Here is a 12249-nt window from a genome sequence, read left to right on the forward strand (position 1 = left end):
ATAATGACAGTGAGAAAGATGACCGCCACTTGAATTGTGAAGGCAGTATCCATTGCCCCCTATTACTGAACGTCCCTCAAACAAAGGAAAGGGCAGTCTGGTCTGTATGCTTCCTTCTTAAAACTCTGAACAGAACATCAGGCCCCTTTGAACTAGTTGTCTATTGTGAACTCAGGAAATGGCCAGAGGTCATCACAAATCCTCCCAAGACCACGCGAAGGCTGGTACTATGCCCATTCACAGCTGAGGCTCGAGCCTCAGGATTCGGGTGCGTTTCTGGCTTCAGCTCCTGGTCTTTCCCTACCCTCCCGTAGCGCCACTGGACCACAGAACACGCGCTCTTTCCTCCTCCTGCTCCCCCTCCCGCCCCCGGTCCCTACAGGACCCAAGAGGCGATGTTGATTCTTGTTAGAACAGAGGCTAGAGGGAGTCTCTCCCAGCCCATGGTGAATTCAGAGGGCTTCCTAAGGGGAGAACTATAGGCAGTGAGGGCTGGCTTTTCACTTGATCCGCAGGAGAGTCAGATATTGTGCAGGATGCCCGAGCCGGCTCAGTTTTCTAAAGACCTACCTTTGCCGCCTTCTTCAAGGGCTCCAGAGAGTTCCCTGTGCCATCAAATTAAGTTTGGACACTTCAATAAAAAAGTCCCGAAGGAAACTGTCAATTAATGCATTTACACTGAAGCATCATACTTGGGAAAAACATCTTCAAACGCCAGTGCTGTTTTCCAGCCATTAAAAAGTTTGCGTGCTGCTTGGTTTCCATAGATACCTGAGGTAATAGGCTCCTTCCCCTCATTGAAGAGTGAGTGTCGCTCCATTTCTTTCTTTCTCTTTTTTCTTTCTTTTTTTTTTTAACCTAGCCTTTCATACTTTCTCCCTCCATCCCCATTTATGAAAACAAAAGATAACTAAATTGAAACCTGGCAATGAGATTTGTCTGAGAAAGACAGCTTGATTTATAAGCTCAAGGGACTTCATTTTTGCTCACCTCCTTATTATTTCATGACTTCGACAAATAGTGTTGCTACCTGCAGGGAAGAAATGGAGTTTTCAATTGATCAAATGACTTCCCCAGTCCATCAAACACATAAACGTACTCGAAAGGGAAATGTTAATGTGCTGTTGAAGAGCACCTGAGTTTTGGCAAGGAGTAGAGCAGGGCTGGCAAACTGGGGCGTGTAGGGCAAATTCGGCCCACTGCTCGTTTTTGTAAATAAAGTTTTATCGGAACACAGCCATGTTCCCCGGTGTGCATGCTGTCCGTGGCTGCTTTCCTAACAGTGGTAGATTTGACTTGTTGTGACAGAGACTATATGGCCCGCAGAGCCTAAGAGATTCTCTCGGACTCTTTGCAGAACAAGTTTACTTACCCTTGGCATACAGGAAAGCATCAGGGTTTGGAAGGCACTTTAGGGACACGTTAATCTCGCCGTGACTCAGTTTCCGCATCTTTGAAATGGGGACGACAGGATCCTTTCATAGGGTTTTGGGGACGTGAATGATCTAGAACTGTGCTTGGCACCTATTAGGGGAGCAGTAAATACGAATTTTTTTTTTAACCCCAGATTCTTTTGCTAGGAAAATCCAGAGCCGCCTAGCTTATGATTCTAGAAGTTCTTTAGAAAACTCAAGGAAAGTGGGAAGACACAAAAGCCAAACAGTTCTACATTGTTCCTGGCCCAGGTGCCTGGCCATGGGTCTCCTCCCTGGGAGCAGGCAAGGGAAACTGAGTGGAGCACTGTTCAGGGATGAGACAGCAAACAAAAGAAACCACAACCATCTAGGAAGAAATCTTTAATTTCTATTCAGCTTTAAAGAGTTTGAGAGAGTTTTTTTTTCCCTTTAAACAAACCAGTTCAAGTACATGCCTTCAGATTATAAAAGTACCTGAAATTGCCTAGAATATCAGCATGCATAGCTTGTTAGTATTTACATATATTTACATACGGAAACAAGAGAAAGATCTACAGCTATTTACAGTCTACATAGGAGAAGAGAAAGGCAGCCTAATTGTATTTCCTAAAATACAGTAGATGAGTCGTCAGCACATGCATATTTAGATAATATTTGCATGATAGAATACAGTTAATAAAAAAAAAGACATACCTTTGTAACTTTCTATGCTAAGGTGTTGCATAATCAAGGTAATTTTTTTTGTTTGTTTTGTTTCTAGTCTATTTGCATCAAGTGCTTTAAAATGTTCACTAACACCGAGGCAGAATTATTTACCCTGGCAATTAAAGCAACAGCACACGTGATCATTTCCTACTAACTAGCAACAAGCTGCTGGTGAATGAAATATCTATTGTTTCTCATTACCCATCGACCACTGTGACGAGATCTCTCTGTATAAAGGCAGTGCCTAAGCTATCACCATTAATTATGGAAGTAATATAAATGAGATGCTCTCCACAGTATGTTCTAAATGAAATATTAACAAGGCCAGCGTCTTTGAGCCTGAGAAATGATCCGTTGTGGAGAGCTCGCTATAAAAACGCGCAAACCTAATGCAAACAGCGGGCCAGACATGGGCGCCTGCCTGTGAGAGCTGAGTTCTCGCAAAGTCCATTCTTTTCATTGGTTTCTGGAAGACAGAGTTAAGAGTTAATGTCTTGCCATGATGTGGTCCCATCACAAGACCCTGTGGGTTTTATTCCACCCCCTCCCCATGCCTTTCGGTGCTACAGTTGTGGAATATTTACATGACCTCGGTGTAAATGAACTGTCAACCTTAAAATCTAAACAAACAGCTTGTTTGGGGTTTGCCCTGAAATCTGGCTTGCTCGCAAAAACAGTCAGCTCTTGGCTTTCTAAAAGATCCAATGTGGCAGGCCAACTCGGTGGAGTGATTCCATGCAGAGGAAAGGAAGGGGGGGAGCTTCTGTTTCACCTGTACTGTTAAGATATTCTCTGCGTCATTATATTGGAACGGAACCCATTAATTCTGCCTGGCAATTATTTCAAAGGTTTATTTCAGTATACATGGCAAATACAGAGACATACATTTATATACAGTATACAGAGCTACTTAGAACTGAGGATAAAACAGTAGAGTAAAAATGTAAAATGTTTCAAATGAACACAGGCTAAGTATTTTCTTTTACCTCTTAAAACACCCAGCCATCTTTCAGCACTGGAGTCGAGGCGACCTGGTTGGAAAATTTCAGTTTCCAGCCGTCAGATTTGTCCCGTACGGAAGCATGATGCTATCTTGGGTGGCAAAGTTCTATGGCTCATCTGCTTTGCCGTTTCGAACTAACCCGTGGAAGCATGGCTACCCCAGTGCGTTTTTCCATCCCATTGGAAAAGAAACTGTACTTTGAGCAGTGTGGGTTTTCCGGGCAGCCCTGGCGGGGAATGCCCAGGGAATTCTTCCATGGCTATGAGACCATCAGTGGTATCCTCTCTCATTTTTAAGGACACCATCTCTCAGGCCCAGTCCTCTTTAGGTTGTTCTGGTGGGCATGAATCGAAGGGGGAATAAGCAGGATTAGAGTTGCCCACCTGGAATGCACCTGTGTTCCTCTTCCTTCCCCTCATTCGGAGGAACCTGGACGCCTGCCCAAAGCAGGTCTACAGGCCTCGGAAAACAGCAGGTCTCAGAAAGATGAAAACCATTCTAAATATTGCGCCTCCGCTCTTTTGAGACCAGACATAAATCTGTCATGGAGCCCTTGCAACATTTATGGCAGGGATTCCGGAACACGGAAGAGGTATGAAAAGGGTCTCATTTATTTCAAGGGAAAGTTCAGAACAGTTCATTGAATCGAAAATGCAGGTCCTGAAACCCTACCAAGGTCACTGCGCGCTTACATCCTGCTGCTAGCCTAAGTGAAAATCCTCCCGTGCCTGGCCTGCCCAGAACAAACATGGCGTCGGGCCTATTTGGATGGTTGGGATTGGCTGCCTTTTGCTCTGCGAAACTTAAGGCTAGTGAGGACAAATATATTCTTCTGTCTTTAAAAACAAAAACAAAACCTTTCCAGCTTTCCGTCCTGAACCGACCAGTCTCTGAACTCGTTCCTGCAAATGTCTCTCAGAGGAATAGCAGTGATGTGCCTCCTGACTTTCCAGCTCATTCTACCCTGGTCTCCAAGTCATTCTCTTAAAACTCCATAATGACTCTGCTAGAAATTCATGTCTTTTGTCAAGGGGAATGCTGTGGTCCTTGTAGTCTGACTTGGATTTGGGGACCTATTTGGGATGCCTGAAAACAGACAAGAAAGGTTCTGTGTCACCTTGTAGACTGTCTCTGAATGGAGGCCTGTGGACATGTGGCTTTTTCTTGAAAGCGGTACCACAATTGCTCCCCCTCAAACATTTCACTCGGGAGACCCTTTGAGTTTGGGGCTCCAGCCTGTGCTGGGACCAGCTGCACTCATGGCAATGGACTGGCCTACCCTATTGCTTGGTCCTCCCCTGGAGCCATTGCCATCAAGCTCCCCGCCCCCCAAGGCTGTGTGCTCAGTGTCCCCTGGGGAATGACACTGCTTTACCTGCTGTGGGGGAGACAAGTCACCCGAGTGGAACCTCTGAGGTTTTCCACACTTGAGAACTTGTTTTAGCAAAGAAGCGGTTTCCCTGTGGCAAGAGGAGAAAGTCCATTGCTTTAGAGCAGGACACGTTCTCCTCTGTAGGGCTAAGAGTCCGAATGTGACCAAAATGGATGCTCTGGAACATTCTCTCAGACTTTTAAAGCCTCCACAGTTAAAAACAGGTATCTGCACATTCCTGATCTTCTCCACTTTTCTCTATTGGAGAAATTGAGTGTGTTTTGTAATCAATGTTGAGAACAGCCTGTGAGCAAAACTCCTCAAAGTACTGGAAAAAAGTTCTATTTTGACGCCCACAGGAAGTATCCACATGTATCCAAGCCCATATGGTTTGAAGCCTTTGTGGGAATCAATCGTTAGGAATTAATTAATTGGGGGGCAGGGGGAGAATGGGGCATGGGGACCAGAGTTTCCTCTGAACACTTGATGTCACATGTCAGGTATTGTCTTCTAGAAGGCCACACGCATCTTACATGTATGCGAACTTATAGGATGGAGATTTGCTTAGGTTTCACTGGTCTTCATGTGGTTCAGTTCCTGCACTGAAAAGAACAAAGTCTAGGGTCCAAGAGGAGCTTGGAGGTGGCATTTTGAATCAGGTGACCTTTTCGTGAAGGTCATTTGCTATTGGATCTTCTGAGGTGGTGCTGAGCCTTCAGTTTTGTTAATCCAAATGGATATAATTTCAATTTAGTTCACTGACTAAACCAACAGAAAAAAATCTCCTTTTAACATTTCTCAGGTGAAGGCATGACAACCCACTTAATTGCAGGCCACGTTGGGGCATCACACCGTGGCCAGCCATGGCTTGGCTGCGAGGAGGGCAAGGAGGCCCTCATCAGGAAGCTTCTGCCAAGGGGGGAGACAGGCAACAGGGAGCGGGCGATAGGCGAACATCTGTGTCACCTGTGTGGGAAGGAGGCTTGGCACGGCCATCTGATAAGGCTTCCGGAGTGGTTCCGTCCGTGTGGTTATCTGTGTGGCTTTGGACAAGTTGCTTTTAATCTCTGATGCTAACTGGGCTTCTCTGTAAATGGGGCTACATCATAATTGCCTCTGGCCTGGAGAGCTGCATGGGGGTTAGAAAATCATGCTTATAAAGCTCCCTGGGGGGGCCTGACAAATTATAAGCTCTCGGTACGTGCTATCCACTGTTACCCCTTGAATAGTCCCTGTTTGCAACCACTCGTTAGAAGACCATGACAATTTGGAGGACAGGGTCCTTTGGAATTCTCTGTTCTAGCGTCTCCCATAATTTAGGTAGAAGCCGGTGTGTTCGTTGATTAGCACTTACTTCACGACTTGTCAGTTCGATTGCACAAGCATCACGGTGGAGGAAGGGGGTGACTTTTTGGCTGTGGTTGCGCTCCCGGGGAAGGCCCACGAGCCTCGTTCCTCTGCAAGCTGCCTTACTCCGTGTAATGAAATACGCGGCACATTCTGGGGCTTAAAAGATTGTTCTCAGATGGGAAGGAGGGAACTGATAACATTTGGGGGCCAGTTTGCTTTCGTTTGCCTTTCAAATCAGAGATTCAAACCGTTATTGTCTTTGGAGGAACAGATGTGTACCAAGGTATCCGGAGATGAACTCCGAAACACGGCATTGAGCTTTTCCAGCAGAGGGGTTACAGACTCTTCTTTCGGGAGTGTTCTTGGGAGACAGGGAAAGACAGGGTGTGGAGGCAGCCCCTGATTCCACCCGAGACACGTGCACTCACTCCCTCTTCTCCACCGAGGCTGTGATAAGTCACTCTGCCGCATTCCGGAGCCACGGGACAGGTGGCTGGTTTCGTATCTGGCGCATGTTTGCCTAGCAGACCCTGGCGGAGTAACGGGGACAGCTCTGAGGGTTCCAAGAGGCACCTCTGTTGTCTTCCTGCCATCACTGTCCGGGAATTCAGCACGATAGTCACCGCTCATTTCCAAGAGGGCTCTCCTCCCCCCCCACCCTTGGGTTTCCAAACTTGGGCTGACTTTCGTGACGGGTTTCTTTACCCAACTACTTTCTGTTGAGTCGATTCACTCAACATTGGCTGTGCGATGTCCTGGCATCAGTATGTCTATAATAAAGCAATCTCCGAACGTCTACTCTGCTTGAAATCACTGAATATACAGATGTTCCGTGACTGTGTGTCTACTTTTTTATACGTCTCATAGTTAAATCTACGGCAAGACAGGAATATATTCTTCCTTTTAAGTAAGCATGCATTTTAAAACAGAGAAACTTGAAAACTGAACGTCGTGTAATACGTGTCCTTATTAAAACGCAAGTTATATTAGAGTTGCTAACCAATGCATCACAAATATGAATATGTGGGGGTTGTTTTTTTTTCCCTCTACCATATATCGTCTATCAGAAACCTCTGTACCTTTCCTTTGAAAGAGTCCATATTCATTTGTATTCCATGCTGACAGCTCCAAAATGATGGCCGGTGCTTCTCAAATAAAGGTTGATGAAAAGCAGCTACTTAACATCTTTATCCCCACAAAGGGTTTTGTGAGGATGGCTCATTTCGATCTCAGGGTCTCAACTCTACATAAACAACTGCTTTTTAAAGCCCACCTTTCTGGCGTTGAAGATTGGACGTTGAAGATTGGCGTTGAAGAGAATGACGCACCCTTATTACCAAGATACTCTTAACTGAATCCCCCAAAAAAGAATCGTAGGTGATTTTACATACACTGTAAAGATTGAGGGCATACTCCTCCTCTGGCAGCTCACAAATGTTTGACTCGATCCGAAATGGCATTCAGGCGTGATTAAAGGTTCTGCTGGGCTTACCCGAAATTCTCAGTCTTGCGTCATCCGCACCCCAACTCGTGCCGTGTCTACAGGACGGGGCCGCTGCACCCCCCGGTTCCCAGGGATCGCCACTGCCTGGAACCTGTGAGCTTTGGGTGAGCTGTTCTTAAAACTTCACTTAGGGGAACCCACAGCTCCAGCCGGTGTTGATGTGTCAAGGTATCGCTATTATTTTATCACGCTGGATCAGTAAGCAGTGGTGATAACCACCCGGACGTCGCTTCAGATATTTTATAGCACAGTTGTTAACATTATTTCCTTTATACGGCTCTTTCATCTTTTCTGAATTATGTACTGATGCCCCAAAAAGTGGCATGAAAGCCATCTGATGGTGATTAAAGCGCTCTTGAAACAAGTTGTTTTTTTTTTTTTTTCATCCGTTTAAAAAATGTTTTATCTTGTATCAGCAGTACCGGTTTATTTACTAATGAGATTTCCCTAATGTGGCTCTGTCTCATTCTGATGATAGGCAGACCAAAAAGCTGATGAGCCAAAAATGAGAACTTGTTATTAAACTGTCATCACATCCGATCGTATAAAGATGTCACTCAGGCTGCCACTGGCACGGCCGAAAAGAGAAGAGAATTCCCCGAGAAGCCAGAAGGGGAGTGGGCTCGGGACTGAAAGGTACGGTCACTACTTAAGTGTCCCGACAAGAGAGGCAAGGGAAGTGGGCACCAGCCGAACCGAGCAAGACCCAGGAGGGTGGATGTGCCGAATGGATGTCGTTCATCTTCAGAGCAGAGGTGGTCTTTGCTTTCAGGGATCCCTACTGCCCCATGTTCTTCTCTAGAGCCGGACTTACTTATGAATGCCATTAGGACTGTGGATCACCACCCCGAGCCTCGTGGCAAAGGAATCAAAGCCAGCTCTTGGGAAAAGATTGGGCTTTTCTAAAACGTATGGTTCTCGGCATGGCAGCCAAGTGTCGGTTTACACGAAAGGAGGTCAACTGCAACTGCTTTCAGATTCCACCGAGGGAAGACGCATGCCCCCAAGCTCCCTCATCAGCCTGATTCTGAATCAATGGACGTGCAGAATTTCTTTGCAAAAATACCCTCCCAACAACGCAAGAGCGCAATCCGATACCATTTTAGAAGGTCACAGTGACAAGGTACTACCTTGGGTTCGGAAGACTTCCGCTTTTCGCTTTCCCAAGCCGCCTACTTGGTTCTTCTCTCCCACGATGGGTGAATGCTGATATTGTAAGCACACTCGCCGGGGGGCGGGGAGCCTTAGTTTGGGGATGAGCTCACTGGGTTTTCTCACCACTTGGGAACTGATGGCAAACCACCCGACCACTCTTTGGTGGTTTTGGCCGCTGCAAAGTAAGATGGAAATCGTAGATATCCTGAAAATGAAGCAAAACACTATCTCCACCTGAACCCTGCTAAGAATTGAGGCCAAAGTGATAGTTGGCTTGGGTTACCAGGCTGAGCCTCTCAGTTCTTCAATTTGTCTTTAGAGGCAGTCCGCTTCCCCTTTTCCCCACGTGGCATGAAGAGGAGTCAGATCAGCCGCTCGGAATTCTTTCGATAAATGTGCCAGGTGCTAAGCTAAGGGTTATTAGGAATGATAATTCAGTGAGAGGGAATTTGGATGACACGCACTTATTTCCATTACACTTGAGCCACACAAATCAATTCGAAAAGAAATAGCTGAATCCAAGAAAATAACTGGCTATCTGGGGAGTGGACATGGCCAGGGGGTCGGGGAAATGAGACACCCATTCCTGTTTAATTAAATTGGGAGTCATGTCAGGTGTTCGGATTCTGGACTAATGGGACTTGTCCAACCCAGTCAAGCATCCAGCTATCACTAGGACTCAAGTCGGACGCTCTCCGCTGCTCTCCACTCCACAGTGCTCCCCACAAAATCCTGTCGCTTGACTGCGTTTGACCATTTGCTTTTCAGACCAATTCAAATGTGACCCTAGAACCCGACACTGAACCTCTCTCCCCCCCACCAAAAAAAACAAAAACAAGCAAAACACTCAAGTCTACTTTTTAGCACTGTCCTAAAATTACGACACCTGGACAGAAATGCGTTTCCCTCTCAAATATCTTTAGGGTCTTCCCCTAACGGTGACCTTATCCCCATTACCTTTTTCCATCCTCTTCTGCAACCCCCCCCCTCCCTATCAGCTGATAATTAGTTGATGCAGCAAGGGCTGTGATCCACATAAATAATCATAAGATGCCAGATAAACTGTATTGGTTTTAAATTAGAGCCGTGCCTATCGTGTCTCCCTACGAACACCAGCCTATTATTTTTAATTATGGCTTGCAAAGCAAAGTGATTTCTTGCCCTCTTTACAGCATCCCTGACAGCATTGTGTCAGCCGGGATGATATGGTGCCCCATCGGCACACACATCCCTAGCCACAGCACCAACTGTTACTCAGAAGGTGAATCGAAAGTAATCAATTGTACTCATTGCAACTTACAGTTTGAAGTGGCCTGGGAGGAAATGTACCCCCTTAGTCACTGTCCCCTTGCAAATACGGGATGGATATGAAGAAAGGTTTTCATGGGATCTGGATGAATTACTACACGTGTCCTGTGTCTGCTTGAGACACGTATGCATGGTTAAGAAGAACGTGTGTAGGCGTGTTTTAAACATTTTCACCCAGCAAACCCTTCTCCTAGCAGCACCATGGGCAAAAAAAATAAAATAAAATAAAGAGAGGCTCTGGCATCAGGCCCTCCCTGGGTTTTCTATCTGATGGGCATTAGAGTGGTTGGTTTCATTCAGACAGAAGGTTCTGGAAACATCTCGGGGTCAAATCACATCATGCATTCAGAAGTCAACGGGTTGGATGAGCTTGTTCCTGCATGTTCAAAGGCATATACCCTCTTTTCTCTTGGCTCAGAAGAGACCTTTGATGTGATTTATTGCGGCGCGTATTTATTTCTGAAGCCTTTTCCTCTACGAGGTGTAAAAAGTCACACCAGCTTTACGAGCAGCGTTTGTGAACTTGCTTTTTTCCAGGATGGTCACCGCATCCCTTTTACGGTCACATGCTGAGTTCAGTACCCTCTGCCAGGCTGAGATCCGGGTGCAGCCGAACCCGACGCGGAGGGGCTTGCTCATGCCCAGGCAGAATGAAGTCAGCTCATCACCTCTTTTCTTTAAAAAATAATCACAATGACAATAATGAGAATAATAATGATTTGGGCCTTCTTTTTCTTTGATTTCCAGCAACAAGGAGCTGCCACCACCGTCTACTGTGCTGCCGCCCCAGAGCTCGAGGGCCTGGGAGGGATGTACTTCAACAACTGCTGCCGATGCGTGCCGTCCCCCGAAGCTCAGAGCGAAGACACGGCCCGCGCCCTGTGGGTGCTCAGCGAGCGGTTAATCCAGGAAGCTCTCGGCAGCCAGTCCGGCTGAGCGCGGGCGGCCGTGAGTGTGCTCGGCACACACACCCGCCCTGTGCGCGCGCTCACTTCGTGTGTGTGCGCGCGTAGCTGCCGACGCTGGGCCCCTGCCCACTTACGATCCCGGGCCTTTCCAGGTCCCCCCAGCCCCCCCGACCCCCTCCCCCAACCCAGATCCACCAGACAAAGGAAGTAAGAGTAGTCACGACAGAGGGAAAAATGGCAAGCGCCGGTGAGAAGCTGGGAATGGCAGGGCCAGGGGGACCATCTCCCTTCTCTGGGGCTGGGTGAGGCCCGGGTCTCTTTGCTTTCCTGGTGGCGGCCTGTTTGAAAGCGAACGCTTAGTTGGTATGCGGGTCCCTTGGCTCACTGCGGAAGCCCAAGCAATTCTCTCACACTGTTTAGAGTAGCCAGGTGCCCCCTGTCTCTCCCCACCCTGGCCACCACCACAGCCACGGCCTTACCATCGCCACGCTGTAGCCTGGAGCTGGTCTTCTCCTGTTGAGGGCAGAAGAGGCGAGTGTCTGTCCTTCTTTGCTGCCCGGATCCAGGAGATCATTGTTTGACTCACCCTGACCAAGCCTGAGTGGGCGCGGTGATGACTGGGGACCCTTGTTCCCAGCCAGCCAGGAGGGAGGTGACACTTAGAAACGGGTGCCATGCACAGAGCTGGTGGGTCACAGAAGGGCTGGCCCGCCCACTCCCTCGCCAAAGCTGCACCCAAAATTCTTTAGAGATTGTAACAAATTCTGCAAATCATGCCCTAGACACCTTGGCAGGCAAGAAAGGAAGCATTGCGTCCGTGAGAATATACAGGATATTTGCGGGAGCAGAGGATAACAAGTCGTTTCCATTCATTCCTCATTTGCAGTTTCTAGAAGTAACCCGGATCACAGAGGTTCAAGACCTCTGCGTTATCCTGCTGGAGATTTCTGCTTAGACTTCCTGTCACTCCTCCCATCCTATGCTTAATAAAAGAACATGCTTGAATATTATCACCTGAAGGTCGCACTGTTTCTTTAAATGTTTGTTTCAGTTTTTTGTTTTGTTTTGTTTTTTTAGAAAAGAAATCTAGAGGAAAAATAAAGCGCTTCTTGTAGACGCCAGGAAAACACCGTTCTTGTTTCTTCTTCTCTGAGTTTGTTTTGTTTTTGTGCTTTGTGGCTGTCTGTGGGCCAAGTTGTCTCCCGCGATTAGCATGCCAGCATCATATTTTCTGTTGAAGAAAGAAGAGAGAAAGAAAAATGACTATTGTTTAATTTCACCTTGAGAGGTTTTGTTATTACTCGCGGGTTATTTCAGTCCTCAATGGCTTGCTCCCCCTGCAATTACCAAGTTCTCGGTGATTAGAGACTCTATCTGTGCATCAGAATGGGGGCGATTGAGGTCTCTTTCTAACTAACCCCCTTTCCCATTCCAGCCGGGATATAGGCAAATCCACAATGGCATGACAGAATGCTTTGGCCGAAATACCAAGCGGTAGGGTACGTGTGTGTGTGCCATTGTTCATCCTG

General features: G+C 47.1%; 1 protein-coding gene across 1 annotated transcript in view; it reads left to right on the top strand.

Moving 5' to 3' along the window:
* WWOX (WW domain containing oxidoreductase) overlaps positions 1–11765 on the top strand; it is a 978183-nt gene extending 966418 nt beyond the window's left edge. Inside the window, exon 9 of the mRNA XM_047078801.1 lies at positions 10560–11765. Coding sequence (XP_046934757.1) covers positions 10560–10748 — 189 coding nt within the window. The 3' untranslated portion in view covers positions 10749–11765. The remainder of the gene's footprint in view (positions 1–10559) is intronic.
* Positions 11766–12249: the final 484 nt, after the last annotated feature.

Source organism: Lynx rufus, unplaced genomic scaffold, assembly GCF_022079265.1.
Source record: "Lynx rufus isolate CCGP_SWC_20201006 ecotype Redwood Valley unplaced genomic scaffold, mLynRuf1.p SCAF_16, whole genome shotgun sequence".
Classification (NCBI taxonomy): Eukaryota; Metazoa; Chordata; class Mammalia; order Carnivora; family Felidae; genus Lynx; species Lynx rufus.